Source organism: Pyricularia grisea, assembly GCF_004355905.1.
Source record: "Pyricularia grisea strain NI907 chromosome Unknown Pyricularia_grisea_NI907_Scaffold_2, whole genome shotgun sequence".
NCBI classification, from domain to species: Eukaryota; Fungi; Ascomycota; class Sordariomycetes; order Magnaporthales; family Pyriculariaceae; genus Pyricularia; species Pyricularia grisea.
In genome coordinates this window covers 6,015,746-6,031,542 of record NW_022156717.1, presented here as the reverse complement: position 1 = coordinate 6,031,542, position 15,797 = coordinate 6,015,746, and the positions used below count along the sequence as shown (strand labels likewise).

Below are 15,797 nucleotides of genomic sequence, written 5' to 3'. Positions count from 1 at the left end.
AAATATTTACCTACATTTCCACAATACTTATTACTGTAAGCCGCTCGTAGTCGTACCATGCTGTACTCCCTTCGTTCCTCGAACCAGTAGTCTGTCCGGGAAGTAAATGCGTAAGGATCGCTGTTAGCAAGCGAGCCTGGATGCAACAGAATTCAAGTCACAAGATAAAACCCTGTCCTTGAGGAAAGGTCTCGACTTTTGACAGTGCTGTGTAACACGCCAGTGGACAACCTCTCGAATTAGAATCTGTCCAATTGCTACGATTTGTTTGCATATTGATCGACCTCTCGTCATCGGCCAGCGCCTACCACAGCTAGGGTTCCCCTGGACGGAAGCAGGGGTCCCCGCAAGAGGATTAGCAACGCTAGGGGAGCTTGACGTTGCGAGCTGTTAATGGGTCCCGCAGCATCCCACCATGGTTTTTTCACGATCCATTGTGGCACAAGGTAGGTAGGTAAGGTAAGGTAGGCTATGAATTCAACGCATTGCGTTACCCACGCACGAAAAGAAAGAAATCCATCTCGACCTGCTACGGCTAGTTGCAAACCCACAGCTTTGCTGAAGACCGCGTAGCACAATCTGCAACACAAAACACGAGAAAGCCACGTTGAATAGGTTCACGAGTTACTGAGCGGGTAAAAACCAAGTCAAGTCCATACCTACCCATCCGGTTACGGTACAACCCTGACAGAGCATCGAAATCTCGTTGCGCCATTGCATGCCGTGCATGTGCCTCCCTTGTTCTAATTATGTGCAGAGTACCTTGGTAGTAATTCATCCCATTTTTTCCCCCTAGGTCAAATCCCGAAGCTACCCACTAGAATTCGATAAAGATTCGACTGTGAATCATAAACCAACAATGATCCCTGCTGTTTTACAAAGATGATGACAGTGGAATAATGTCCACAATTTTCATGCAACTTGACGAGCCTCTCAGGCACCGGCTTTCGATCGGAGCCGTTGAGCAAGACATGCATTTGGAAAAGACTCACGGAGACGTCAGAGACCAAATCCCGACGCCACCGGTCGGAGACTCAATACTGCGTAAAATATACCTATGCATGCTTCACGGACGGGTAAGCCAGGCTGGAGTTATTACTTGGCATTCGCTTCTGGCAACGGCAGAATCTTGTCAGACGGCAGATGGACGGGTTGGATCAAGCAAAATAAAAATAAAGGATAGGGGAAAAACAAGAAGATTGGACGGCACTGCCTCCCGGGCTTGTCCGGAGCCACAGCTCCTGTTGTGCCAGTGTGGCACGACGGGCACTTGATCGCCGAGCTTGTCGCGTTTGATGTCGACGGGCCGGTGGTAGCGGGAAACGGGGAGGGGAGTGCTGCTGCCCTCCTTTTGATCAGCCTTGGGGCGGCATTGAGCGAAAGGATGTGTTACTGACAGGGCCGGCACAAATTACCAGAAATTGTTTGGTGACAACTCACATCTGCGACCTGCTCAGCCTCGAGCTCCGAAGTTAAACGGAACAGTGGTTCACTAAATACGGGGTTGCAGCCGGACCGTTTTTGGAATGTTTGAGGACGTGTGGTGTGGTGCTGTTTTTGGCCCCCGCCAACCATCCATCCATTTCTGTTTTCTTGTGCGGTGTTGTATTGGGGGCCTAGAACATCGAGATTAGGCTAGATATACATTAGGGTCACAGCCTAGTCAAGCTTTTGGGACGTTGTTGATAAGACAAAAACAGATACTAGACTAATAATTAGGGGGTAAAAATATTGGGTTAATTTTTTTGCCCTCTTACGGTACATTTTCCCTAATTTTTACCCCGCCAAATCTTTCACCTACGGAACGCATTTGGCCGTTTCAAGACTGAAGAACATGATGACATGATAGTTTTTTTTTTTTTTTTTTTTTTCCAGGATTTTTCTGGTTGGTTGCATGCTCCGCTAACATGCTTCCGACAAGTTTTCGTTAAAATTTAGCTGCACTACGAAGCTCTTCACACCACTCTTGGACGGCGCAATCTTGGTTTCTCGCAACCGACAGTGCATCTCCGATTCATCAGATTAGGCTCAAGAATCGACAGGTGAACGGGCAACGAATCTACCTACCGTTACCACTCAGCGTCTTTTTTCGGTCTTCCTTCACCTGCCCAATTTTGTGTATCAGCCGTGTGTACCCACACACACGAATCCCTCACAACTATTCTTTTTTAGCTCATCCGGCACGACGTCCAAGCGAGCAAAAGAAAGAAATGTGTCTGTCACTTGCTGCCGAAATTTAGAGGGACCAAACGGGTGACGGTAGCCGAATTTGACATCACTGCAAGGAGCCGAACGGCGTTTGGCGCAATCTTCACGGACTTCAAGCTGGAAGCACGACATTGCTGCAATTAGCTTGCCAAATAAAACAGTCCCGTGGTGGGGGAGGGGACGCTGTGCCCTTCCACAAACACACCCACCAACTGTTGTAGGTCGTAGGTTGTCTGTAGACTTGGCTTCCACTTTTTTTGGGGTGATGAATGGAAACACCCGTCTTGCCGTCACATGCCTAGCTAGTTAAGGTAGGTAGGTAGGTTTCCATACGAAGGCCAAGCACAAGCCCAAGCCTAAGCAGGAAACTTTCAACATCCTAAATATCCTGTTGAACAGGGCGGGAAATAATGCGTGGTCAATAAAAGGCTCGCTTTCAAACTAAAACATAATATTCCCTCTACAGTCAAACAGCAGTGCTTGCTCGTGCGTATGGGCGGGGCTACCATCGGCATCACCAACAGCCTCCCGAACCGGGTAACCATCTCGTTCTTTGCTTTCTTTGCTTCCTTGGCTCGCCTACCGATACCAACGCACGATGATGGTTCACGTATGGCTCTCGCTTAGCAGGATTGAAAAGAACTCGTGCACTTACAAGCATCATGCCTCGATGCAGAGATCTTGCTATGCTGTGCCTCGGACATGCGATTGTGGATATGATATGATGGAAGAAGGGTTCAGTGTCTGACAGGAACCCATATCTAGGTACTTTAGTAAGATTTTTCTTGCTGACTGACTCTTGAGAACCCCTCATGTAGCCAAACTGTGTTGGCAAAACTACCCGAGTCAAGAGGCTGTGGTCAATGCAATGCGGAGAAAGGAGCTTGGGCCAGTTTATGACCCGTAAAAAGTTGAGCCCTTTTTCCCTGTTCTTTTTTTTGTTTCGTATCATACTTGTTTGTTTGTTTATTTGTAACTCGAACCCTCTTTAGATAATTGTGCAAGAAAATACGAAGTATCGAATTGCGAGATCCCCCTTTACCGTTTTTTATGCAGTCTACTTTAACGAATGCTTATTTGTGTTTGACTGCTGGTTCTACTTTCAAAAAAGAAATTAAACTCTTATCTCTGGCGAAGAAATTTCTTGCCGTTCCCGAAGTACTTTGTACGACTGCTACCTTTACTTGCAGAAAATGAAAAAGCAACAACGGCCGCAGGAGTGCCAACCCTGTCAAAAGATCGCCTGCATGGTATACCCTTGCTCCCTTGCCGCTGTCCGTGAGTGGCAGACGAGAGAGAGAGGGTCGGTCCATCATTAATCCTCCCATTCCCAGGGCTTTCCCGCTGTCAACCGTGCTTCTGCGATATTCGGCCCTCAACCGGTCGGTGGCCGACTCGTTTACGATGCATGGGTAATAAATAACTCTCGGTCAGACGTTGTGAAACTTTGTCGCGTCAAACCATCGCCCGTCCACTCTTTGCGGACATCTTCCTCCCCCAAAGTATCACAAGCTCTGCGTAAGGGTTCGTCGGCTGCGCTAGCCTATACGGAACAAGACGAAACCCGTTATAACACTATTTGACGATTTTGTGGAGTTTTGGACCTTAGCCGAGATGGAGCAGAGTCCATCTCCATTGCGTCCCCCCTCACAACGGATAATTATCTGCGGTCTTTTTCGCAGGCTCGCAGGGCAGGCTAGGGATGCGACGTGGTATTATCGAATCCCATTGTTAATCTCCCATGTATGGCACTTCCGTGTTTCTCTACAGTATGGTATACCCTATCTCTCAAAATCTCTCTCGCAGTCACCTCGGTGAGCTGAGGCTTGGTTGTTGGTAGCGGATGCATCCCAACAAGAAAACAATGCTCCGCGACAACCATCTTGTCATTGCGGCGGCGTTCCTGGCCTGGAAGAGGGACTGGATGCAAGGTGTACCAGTAGTACTTTGCATGAAAAGCCCCACGGCTACCAAAATAAAACACGTCAATTGTTGATTGCCCATGCGCGATAGTAAAAATCCCCGTTACACGCACAGTCGTCTGATAAATAAAAAAAGGGCGTGGCGACCCCTTGGTGGAAATAGTGGTCCAAAAACGGTGGGGTTCTTGGGGCCTGTGGATCGACAGAGTCCAGAACTTGAAAAGAGAGCATCATCAGTCCAGGTCAGCCTGCGGGAATGTAAGGACCGGGGGGTACTCAGCATGGTTGATTCCCCTTGGCGGCTGAGGAACTGCTTTAGCCAAAGCCTTAAGCACCCCGGAGTGAATTGAGAATGGAAAGACGACCAAAAATTGATTGGAGAAACCCTGTGGTTATTATCTGCTAGAACCCGCCAACAGAAGTGGTCCCCCGGCCGCAACGAGCTACACCAACACGCCTTGGCGCTCCTTTGATGCTTTTGGTTCCTAGGTTCTAGGTAGTAAAGTCTTGTATTTGTGTTTGGCGAAAGCGTAGCTCCATGGTAGCACGGCAGTAACTTTTTCCTGTTTATCTACGAATATCTGTCAGCTCATATGGAAGATCTGGCGCGGATGCTACACGGCTTTAATTTCGTGCTGCCACAGGCTCGTGTAATAGCCGCCCATTCAAACAACAACCTGTAAGACACATCGCACAAGCAGGCATATATCGGCACATGCAGACACGATCAAAACCCTACCATAGGTGGTAAGCAACACCCGATCAACCGAAACAACGCGCGCTTGACTTTGCATAGCACATACTATAGGTACGGTACATACATACATACCTCTATCCATGACATGTGGGCGTTTTGAGGTGGAGGCGCGGCTTGGGTTTTCTATCCAACCACGACAAAGAAGCGGAAATTTCCTTGCTGTAAGGGTCTTTGGTCGTCCAAGGCAAAAAGCAACATCACGCCATTTCGCGGGGCCGAGATATCGATAGCCCGCACGGCCGAGAGCAGCATCGACCAATGCAGCAAGGAAACAGGAAGGCACGACGTGCCTGTTGTGGACCCCCTTGTTATTTTTTTTGTCCCTTTTGGCACCTAGCCCTGGCATGCGCCTACCTTACCTAGAAGTAGTCGTCGTAGCAGGTAAATATCCGGGGCCGGGATACGGTGACGCCATGACTAAGCTAGGGAATGGACGGGGCGGGGGGCGCCACACTGTCAGCACAATGTTGTCCTTAATTCCTTCATTTAGCAACCACCACCATGTTTGCTTGCTCACCTACCCCTCCCACAAGGAACACGAACAGAGTAATCTCTTCTCAACAGCGGAGCAAAAGCCAGCAAAGATGAAGCTTGCGAGATGGTCTACCATGGTCTAACTGCATTCCGATCCGTCGTCTAGTTTAACCTCTGGACAAGCGACGTCGTATGCCAGTCTCATGCCTGCGTTACAGCATGCCATCACCTCTGTGGGAAAAAGGGCCGGTCGACCGACCGCCCAACAAGGGCAACGGCCGGAGGGACCCCACATTCAAGGCTTGCTATGATGGCCCGGCGGAAGCGTTCAAGGTCCGTCTTGTATTCTGCCGGAATTACGACAGCATGGTTTCCGCGTATTGTGTGTCTTCCTGTTCTTATCTACCTATCCTCCTTCATTTCTTTCGTATCGCTTAGTTCAAAGTATGAGACAGTTATAATTTCATATTGCTACCAAGCCCGCTCTGCGCCAAGTGAGGCCATCGACGATTGCTTGTTTTCTTTTTTTTTTTTTTTTTTTTTTTTTTGGTCGGCCGGAGGCATCGGGCAGCAGCATATTGATCACGACAGGATAGGTACCTATTACGTCCTGGACCAAGGTACAACAAACAAACCAGGCGAATGCTGTTACTGCCAACGCAGTGGAATGTCCCCATCATCCAGCCAGACGCGGTGTTTGCGCTTGACTTCCCGCCTGTATAACGATATATGACCTTCAACATTATTCTCATCGCGCTGGTGCTGATCATGGGAGCTCGACTCGATTGCAGTGACGTCTTACTTACTCTCATTCGGGGAAAGCTGCCAGGAGAGCGTATAGGTCAAAAAAGAACGATAGACGAACCGGATGGGCTGCATGAATGGGTTGTTCCTCGCCTTACCTTCCACCTGCAGACGAAGATTGTGTGGAATTCATTTCACGTCCCGGGGTCCCCACGGTTTACTTGCTGCCCTCTCCCTCGGGAGCGAATCAACGGCGAGGGCCCTACACACATTTGTTTCCGCTCTAGACTGTTATGATCTTACTTTGCAGGCGCAGGCTGCATGTGGTTCACAGCCCAACGTGGGGAGGGCCACGGTAAGCGTCCCTATCGCAGCCACCTATGCCGCACGGGGATGCACAGGAATTTCCGGGACCCTTTTCCGTGTCTTTTTGGCCAAGGCCGGCATGATGCGTGTCTTCTGCAGGTTGACAGTATCCACCGATGCATGTTCCTACATCATATGCGGCACTGGCTTTTTTCTTTTACGTGTCCTCTACCCTTTGGCCCTCTTTCTTTTTGTTTATCCTACCCTTTTTTCTTACTTTACTTGCCGTATTGACGTCAAAAGATGTCGCCAAAATGGCTGCTTTCGTCATGCACGCCTTGCATCACATTGGGTGTCGTCGCAACTATTTGCGGGTCCCTTCTCTCAACTTCAAATCCTCTTTCTCGAGGCATGGTTGAGCTGCGATGCGAAGGGCCTATCTCGGGCCATCTTTGACATCATTTGTTTGGGTCAAAGAAGAGAGAAGTATCGCCGTGGTTGGTGATAAGGTTTTTGAAGCTATTCTTAGTTCTCACCCGCTCCTAATATTCATCCATCCATCCTGCAGTGCTGCCAACTTCTTGGCGTACCCTAAACACAATATCCATGGATTTCTGTGCTACATGCATCATGTTGCATCTGCAAGCTGAGCTGTCCCATTCTTTGGCTACAGCCATCACTCAATTCTCCCTTATCTCATCTTCAGGGCTTGAACTGAACTTTGCCCTAGTGAATATGATTTCACGAAATTTACTCTTTTTTCTTCTTTTTTTTTTATCACCGTTTTCCTTGTTTCTCGTATATTATCATGGCTGACAATCCTGGTCCTCATCGACCCAGAATGACGAGCTACTTCTTGATTTGAGTCAACAAACCCCCAGAAGACTATGATTCTCAATCCTCATTGAGATTATGACTTCATACGAATGGTCAGGGTCTCCGTCAGGAACCAAGGCAAACGACTGGATAGTTGCCAGGCACAATGCAGCCTTCACAGTTCATGTACATGCATGTATCTATGATGATGCAAGGCCGCCACCACCCACCAAGAACCACCAACCACCATACTATTCTCTGCCGTAGGCTTCTGTCAGTCGATAGCCATCCTAGTATGCAGTTATACCAATCACCAGTCTTCCATTGCAGCGTTGAGCGTACCAAAGCGTCATGCTACACTTGGCCCTTCAAAAGAGACTGGATGGACCGAACACAAACAACGCGGGTTGGTAAACGTGCTCGATAGGATCACCATAAGGATGAGGTGAGCCTGCCCAGTGGCGGCTCGGCCAACAGTTCCAGGAGCAGGTCACGCCCCTAATACAGAAGCCGGTTTTGGTGGCGAGCTGTCTCCTTTTAGCATTACCGCCTCTCTTCCTGCCACCGGCCAAAGCTACCAAGATGTGCTTAGAGAATCTTTGCCCCCCACATCCGATCTCGGGGATTCTTTGGTTGACAGTCTAGGTACAGAGAGAGATTCTCTGGGTACGTATGAAGTTTGCCTCTTGTGCTGGACTGTGGGTAGGTAACGCCTATCACCTAAAGTACAACATCCATACCCCAGACCTTCACGCACCTCGCGGATCCAATGCCAATCTAGGACAGCTTGGAATGGAGAAGACTGGCTAAGACGGCAAGATAGCGGAAACACTGGCCTTGTCGACAATACTTCATTGGACCTCCAGCTGCTCTTTCCTAGCTTGTAGCACCCGGCACTTCTGGGACCCGATGCTGAACCCAAGGGCCTTTCTGAAACGTCCCAAAAGAGGCAGTATGGTAGGAAGATCTAGACGCACGAAGGTGGTCACGAGCGTGTGCGGCTGGGTTCGCCACTTCTAGGACTTCCGGCACGTGGCAAAAGAGCCATCAGAGAAATTTATTTCCAGATACCCCAGAATTTTCAACGAGTCTTGATATGTGGTTGGTCATATTTGACTATTCGAGACATCACGAAACTGTCGCGGAGAAATAGTATCTCGATGCCACCTCGGAACCATCGACAAATCCGTTCAATGACCTCGATAGAGACCTCTTACGCCCTTACAATTCCCGCAAGTACCCTGCTGTCTTCCATCGGAAGCGAGTGGCAAACCTGCAGCCAGCGTTGTCGTGAAGATCCACCTGTGCTTGCAGGTGTCTCTTTTTCTTTGGGAACAGAACTACCATGCCTGTTCACATGCATACGTACACACCCCCGAACTAGATTCTGGACCCTTTCAGTATGGAAGGCGGGGAGAACAGAGGGACACGGCAGATATGGCGGGGTGAGGCTAAGATGACAGATTTTCCCCTAACATGTTTTTATTGCTTTTTCAATGTGCCGGTGGTGCTTGCTGGCGTGGTAATTCGTCCCGGCGAGCCGATAAGGGCACTAAAAGAGGAAGGACTCTCTGGATTGGAGGGTCTAGCCCGGACGGAATATGCAATCATTGCAGTCTTTTGGACCTCTAACGTGCAAGATCGCTGCATGAGTGCTTTTTTCCTTTCTTTTCTTTTTGCACGTTCGAGCCACTGGGATGGAAGAAGTTGTCACAACAAATAGATACAGAAGTGGTCATGGAGGCGGTGCGGATATTCGAGGCTGTGGGAAACCCAGGCGTCCGTGAGCGTCTATGACCTTTTCCGTGATTGTCCGAATACAATATTTGAATATAGCCTTTTTTTCTACTATTTATGAATGAGCGCCCTGATTCCAACTTACAATATTACAGGTATATGTCGGTACAGGCTGTGGCGGAGGGGAGCTGCCCATGGAAGCAATTTCTTTTCGTCTTCTTCCCCTTCTCCTCACTCGTGTTGTTCACCCTTCCTTCTTTTTGGGTTATGCTTGGCAAAATTCTTTTTTTTTCCCCCGAGGCTTGTCAGGGCTCAAAAATGAATCTCTCGGTCAAAAAAAGTTTCAGAGACTCAACCCAAAGTCGTCTTGACGGTCCGACCGTAGCCTTGCATGCTTTATATGATTTCAAGTGACTTGGCGTGAGATGACTTTTTTTTCTTCTTCTTTTTCTGTGACAACAGGAAAGTTGATTTCCTTTATATTCGGACACCACTTGTTTCAAAAGGCCCAAAGGATCTAAGCCCCCCTTTTTGGTATTAACATTCGTTTCCCAGATGAACACAAAAGGAAAAAAGAAAAGTGTACGAAAAACCTTCCCATTAACCTTACGCCCAACTTGTTTTTTTTTTACACAGCATGATTGCATCGTTTCTCCCAGAATGGAAACGCCCAGAACAAAGAGATATGGACAGAGGGGAGAACAGAGCAAGAAGAAGAAGAAGAGAGAAAAAGAAAAGAGACCATCGGTGTTTTTTCAACCAGCAACAATGCCCACTTCTGTCGGGGCAGGGTAGTAAAAGGCCACCACGGCCACAATGACGTAGGCGGCGAGCAGTAGGGCGCCCTCGAGGTAGTTACTCCTGCCGTCGAGGACGAGGAATCCAACGATAAAAGTGGCGAGGAAGAGGCAGACGGTCTCGAAGAGGGTGAAGCGGAGCGTCATGTCTCGCTCGAGCATCCAGCCGAGTATGACCATGAAGGGGGTGACAAAGAGGGCGATCTGGATCGAGGAGCCGACGGCGACGGCGATGGCGAGGTCCATCTTGTTCTTGAGTGCCACCGTGATGGCCGTCACGTGCTCGGCCGCGTTGCCGACCACGGGCAGCACGATGAGCCCGATGAAGGCCTCGCCAATGATGGGTGGGCTCGTTGCCAGCATCGACGACATGGACGACACCATCAGTTCCGCGCAGTAAGCCACCAGACCCGTCGACGCGATGAGAAGGATCAGCGCCGCCTTGGTCGAGAGGAGTTCCTCGGGCGGGTCGTTGGCCGGGAGTAAAGACCTTGGGCGGTGGCGGGGGTTCGCTGACTCTACGCTGCCGGTGGCGACGCTGGGTGGCTGCTCCTTGAGGATGGTCGGGGTGAGGCTACGACCGATGGAGCCAAGGAAGCTGGTTTTTGTAAGTTTTGTAGGTGCGCTTTCTGGCGCCGGGGTCGTTCCCATCGCTGAGGTGGAACGGGTTGGTAGTTCCGAGTCATCAGAGAAACTGGGCCCATATACATGAAGGCTGGGTAGGCGTCTTTGGGGTGTCGATGGTCTTATGGATGGCCGTATACCGGATCCCAAATCGCCATCATCGTCGATAGAAGGTACAGGAGGTGGTCGGGGACAACTGTGGCAAACAGGCCCGCCATGTGCAGCGAGTGCACATGTATGGAGAAGGTTAACACCGCTGTACGATGTGTTGGGCGAGAAGCGGCCTTTGCCGAGGGAGCGCATGACGGCACGGCATTTGCTGGCCACTTGTGAGTGCTCGCCCTTGAGACTACAAGAGCAGTCCGAGCTGGAGTCGCTACTTGAATCTTCATGAAGAAATGCGGCGACAGGGCCGGGCTGGGATTCCTCGTCGATCATTTCTTGGGGAAGAGATTTATCTTGAGCAGGAGGTTGATTATTGCTGTTAGTATGTCAAGATTACAAGCCTCACAGCCCTCAAGTGGAAATGAATATCAACGGGGCAGAATGCTAACTTGGAACGGCGCGGATGCAAACGTACATAGGTAAGAGTGAGTTTTGAGCTGAAATACAAGATACAGAAGATAAACCACCAAGAGAACCTTGTCATTCCACATATTGTCAGTATGTGTGGGTGGTGCATCCAGAAACATTTCTTTCAGTCTGCAGACTTACAATACTTGTGATGCGACTTATGATCACGTCTCGCTTCTTGGCGAGAGCGTTATCCTGAAAAGACACATGGAATGCCGTCTGAAAGGCACATTGAACTAAGTCAGTTTTGGGGAGATAATAACACCGCCAAGTAAGATGTACAGATATTTGTGCTAGACTCACAGGAAGCACCAGACTTATGACGCTCAAACTCAGCAGACATGCCATAGTCTGTGTGGCGGTGGCATTGTAGACCTAGAAATTTTCAAATCGGTTAGATTCTGCCATGATTACACTTTGCATAAATATGCCAGCCAAGAAAGCAAGAAACTGGCTCACCTGCTCCCGAAACCGAAGGCCTCCCAGCAGGAAGCACATGCCCAGTATTAACAATAGATTGGCCAGTATGCTCCCCAGGAGACTGGCTTGAACGATGCGCACCTCATCCTTGACCAAGGCGATGACAAAGATGATGAGCTCGACAGCGTTGCCAAAGGTTATGTTCATCAGGGCTCCAACAGCGGGACCCCGGCTCGCCGCCATGGCCTCGGTGGCCATACTGAGAAGCCCAGCCAGTGGTATGATCGCCACTGCGTTCATGGTGAATATTACCGGCCCCTTTGTGGAAGGAATATTTCCTAAGACGATGGCCACTGGGACAAAGAGTAGGAGGACGTTGATGTAGCTGGAGAGGAGTATCCTACGCGTGGCATCAAGAAAACTCATCAAGAGGCTGGGATCTTGGTGCAAATCGTCGCTGCCTTGGCTGCTGCCGCCTCGGATGCTACATGCTCCCGATGTCAACATGGCGCCGCTTTTCTCCTGATCGATGGGCTCATTGTCGATGTGCCCCTTGGATATCGATGCTTGATTGATTCCCGGGCTCTGCGTCTCAGGGAGCCTTTGCGGTTGCCAATATTGTGGTTGAGGAAATGTGGCGCCGTTGCCGAGGGTGAAGGGCCAGTCTCCGTCGATGCGATACCTGTCGCCCTCGTCATTGGCCTCCTCCCGGGCATGTCGAAGCTGCTCACTCGGAACATGTTCTATGGAGCGGGGGTAGTTCATCGAGCTGTTCGCCACTACTATAAAAAAAAGACAGAACTTTTCCCACGAGCTCACACGGTGACGATCTAAGCGGTTATCTTATAAAACAGGTGGGAAGAAAGATAGATCAACGAAGAGACACTTGATCATGGGATGCCAAGAATACAGTGACTGTGTTGCATCTGCAGGATGTGAAGGCGGGGAAGGAAAAAAAGACAAACAAGAAAAAGAAATTTGGGAAGAAAAAAAACACTGCCAAGTTGCCAAGTACACGAGAACAGAAGACAGGTGAATGGTGGTGGGAGCTGCGAGAACGGATATCTTTGATGCAGATATGCGACTCCCGCACGAGAAATGCCAAGGAGCCAAGAATCGTCCGAAGGACGTCAAGTTCAGGTCGTGGATTCGAAAGCGACGACTCCGGTATAGGGCTCGGATGCATCTCAAGTCCTGGAAGGCGCCAAGACCAGTACAACAAGTGCGAAACGAGGCCGCTACATATTATAAATCTAGAGCCCTTGAGTAGGAGCAGCGAAGGCTCGCTATATGAGACCTCGTCACCTGATGGTTTGCCCTGAACTCAATCGTCAGCTGTCGCGGTAATCTTGACCATGGCCCAACGAATTGGTTTGCTATGTGAGCCACAGTAGGTAGCTGAGTATATAATCCAAGGTTCATAAGTATATCGGTAATCCTAGTGCCTCTAGTTCTAGGGTATTATTGACCGCATTTTTACATTCGTTATGAGTATGCCGAGATGCAAGAATTAGTTGGCACCTTGAGATTGCTGACTGAATCGTTGGCCGTGACTGATCAGGAGCTCCGGTTCCTTAAGCTTGATTTGGACTGCCTCTTAGGCTTCCTTCCCTGTGGAAGGGCTTGTGCATCATCCCACGTTTCTCCGGTCCATTCGCATGCTGCGTCGCTGACTGCAAGGTACCGCAAGGGCAAAAGGTGCTCGGTCCCAGAAGAGGTATTTCTTGCAAAAATTAAGAGTTATACTCTAGACTGGTTTGAAAATCATAGCTTCCGCTTAGAACAAGCTTGAAAAAAAGGTTTTAAACACAACGCCCGACGAGGACATACGGGTCAGCCGGTAAAAATGCTTGTAATAACAGGCGCGTATTTCACTGCCATCAGCAACTGACATGAAGCGAGTCGAACTTGCGAGCAAAACCCCCCAAGTTGACATCAATATTGATTAGAAGGGTCAAGTGCGTGTTCCCCAACTGTCCAGCAGGGTTTCCAAGGCATCGTAGCGACATGTTGTGCGTGAGTGTATGAGGATTGGCCGATGTTTGTGTCGCTCAGCGACTCAATTTGGAAATCGGAAAGCAACTTGACGTCAGCCGAACAAAACGAGCCAGGGCAAAAAGACGAGCACAAAAGCCGTGCTGCTCAATGTCTCCGCCGTTTAATCAAGAACCTACGGTTTAAAAAAAAAATGACCCTCGATATATTCGTCCAATTGACCCGCGACAATCCCAAGATGAACTTGGAAACTTCCTTGAGCCTCAAACATTGAGATACTTGGTGTGGCTTCCCGTGGCCACGACCTGTCCCTTTTCCCCATACTTGGGCGTCCCATCGGTATCCAAAACGGCCTTTCGTATCTCGACGCTCGTAAAGGCCAAGTTGCGGCCAACTTTGCTGACCCAGCTCTCGATCTCAAGTACGTCGCCTTCCTTGGCGGCGCCGACGTAGCTGACATGAATGTCAACACTGACGCCCGTCTTTTCGAGCTCCTTGGCGGCTGCGATGGACATGCCGCCGGCCCAGTCGATAAGAGTGGCCGAGACGGAGCCGTGCAGGATCTTTTTGCTGTTTATGTGCTGCGACTCTAGCGGTAGATGGGCAACCACACGGCCCGAGGCGGAGGTTGCAGAAATTATCTTGATCGAGGGGAAGAAGAAGTCGTAAACGGGAGAGTTTGGTTGAATGGTGGCCCAATGTGCTCGCACATGAGCTAGCATGTCCCCGTCTTGGCAGGGGGTAGCGGTCTGCTGTGCTGCTGTCGTTGATGAGGCCATTTTTTTTTTCTTTTTTTTTTTCCTTGTTGGAATGAATGTCTTTCGCGGGCGCTGTTCCTGTTTAAATATAAAGATTCAACGTAGAAACAATCGTCTGATGGGCGAGTCACGCGTATCTATCTGTAGAACTGTAGATCTCGTGGATGATTTCTATGTTTGGCACTTGGTTGGGTAATGATCAATTTCGTCTTCATACTTACTGATCCAAAGAAGCCCTCAATTGCCCAAAGCAGTTCACTTTGGTCATTCGTTGGGAACCCACTTGTGGCTAGTTGAGGGCTGTAATTGGTTTATTGCGACGAATAAATTTGACAACCCAGCGGATTCCCAACGGCCATATAGGGTATGAAGCTGTGCGTGGTCGGGAGCTAACCCCAACCCGTTTTGCATGGGGATCCAATCCAATCGGCGAGTCGCACCTCTTGTTTTTGTGTGAGGTGCTGCTGACCCTCGTTGCTACGAATATGCATGAACTTCCATTGTTGAAATCGCGCACGGTAATATCGAGCTCGAACTGGCGATATAGTGTTTTATGCGGCATTGTTGATCAAGGTAGGTAAGGTACCTAGGTAGGCATTAAGCGACTATAGAGAAAGTTGGGAAAAGGCAACACAAGCTCGTGCCAAACGTCATTTTACGGTACTCCGGGCAATTGGATAAATGGGACCCACACTGAGTATTTGATTAATTGATTAATTGTGTTCGATTCCCTTAGGGGGGTGGTGGCCAATTGATCCTTCCCAACCCCAAGCCTTCTATGCCGGAACAGTGAGTTTTCTCAGTATTTGCTCCTCGTCACTTCTTGTACATTTCAGAGCGCTATACAGGTATTCTACTTTCTTTCCTGCCTTAAATACAAGATACTCTGTATTCAAACAGCACACAAAAATCATGGACTGTAATCAACATGATGGCGCCCACCCTGTCCTCAGATCACAAACCTCCCATCACGGATGGCGTCGCTGATTGTGCTGTTATCCCGCAGAAACTCCAGCAACTCACCCTTCTTCTCGAGCAGCAGGTCGGCGACCATGCGCCCAAACACCACCTCGGCCGCCTTGTTGAGGTGCGTCCTGTCGCCCTCGGCAAGGTCATACTTGCGCCCGTCGGCGTCCCCGATGGCGTTGATGTAGTCGGTGCTCTTGGCATTGAGGTCCAGGTACTGCGCCCCAACTGCCGCCGCTGCCGCGATGGTCCGCTGCCTCTCGTTCTCGAGGTTCTGCACCACGCTCCCGCCTGAGAATGTCCGTCGCGTGAGGGAAGTTATGAGGATCTGTAGTTTGTTCTTTTGTGTGAGAGTAGTTCGCTTTTTTTTTTTTTTTTTTTTTTTTTTTTTTTTGTTTTCCGACTTTTCAAGAAAACACATTGCAGCAGAGAGACCAAGAGAAAAACATCGCAGTAGAAAGAACAGGAGAAACACCCACAGGAACACCCCCAGTCCCAACAACCTCCCGCGCCATATCTTCCAGGTTGCGCTGGAACTGATCCAGGCTGATGCCCGCCGCCTCCTTCTGGTCATTGTGTCCAAACTGGATCGTGACGAAGACGGGCTCGTACCCGCCGACATTTTCCCGCACAGCCCGGACCGCCCCGTCCCAGAGGCCCTGCGTCCGGAACGACGCCGTGGTCGCGCCGCTCTTGGCCG

At 49.8% G+C, this 15,797-nt stretch overlaps 4 protein-coding genes across 4 annotated transcripts; 1 reads left to right on the top strand and 3 right to left on the bottom strand.

Annotated features, from left to right (window-relative positions):
• Positions 1–1,186: 1,186 nt before the first annotated feature.
• PgNI_04370 (uncharacterized protein) lies at positions 1,187–1,396 on the top strand (the record flags this gene model as incomplete). Its single annotated transcript, XM_031124418.1, has 1 exon — positions 1,187–1,396. A coding segment is annotated over one exon (210 nt), but the record flags the coding sequence as incomplete, so codon positions are not given.
• Positions 1,397–4,233: 2,837 nt separating this feature from the next.
• On the bottom strand, positions 4,234–4,924 carry PgNI_04369 (uncharacterized protein; the record flags this gene model as incomplete). Its single annotated transcript, XM_031124417.1, has 2 exons — positions 4,234–4,643; positions 4,870–4,924. 2 exons carry the CDS (start codon positions 4,922–4,924, stop codon positions 4,234–4,236), a joined length of 465 nt encoding a protein of 154 aa, XP_030984841.1.
• Positions 4,925–9,719: 4,795 nt separating this feature from the next.
• Positions 9,720–12,143, bottom strand: PgNI_04368 (uncharacterized protein; the record flags this gene model as incomplete). The annotated part of the gene is made up of 5 exons (XM_031124416.1): positions 9,720–10,843; positions 10,966–11,026; positions 11,100–11,177; positions 11,262–11,333; positions 11,418–12,143. The coding sequence occupies 5 exons, from the start codon at positions 12,141–12,143 to the stop codon at positions 9,720–9,722; spliced, it is 2,061 nt and encodes a 686-aa protein (XP_030984840.1).
• Positions 12,144–13,636: 1,493 nt separating this feature from the next.
• On the bottom strand, positions 13,637–14,152 carry PgNI_04367 (uncharacterized protein; the record flags this gene model as incomplete). The annotated part of the gene is made up of 1 exon (XM_031124415.1): positions 13,637–14,152. One exon carries the CDS (start codon positions 14,150–14,152, stop codon positions 13,637–13,639), a length of 516 nt encoding a protein of 171 aa, XP_030984847.1.
• Between the last annotated feature and the right edge of the window lie 1,645 nt (positions 14,153–15,797).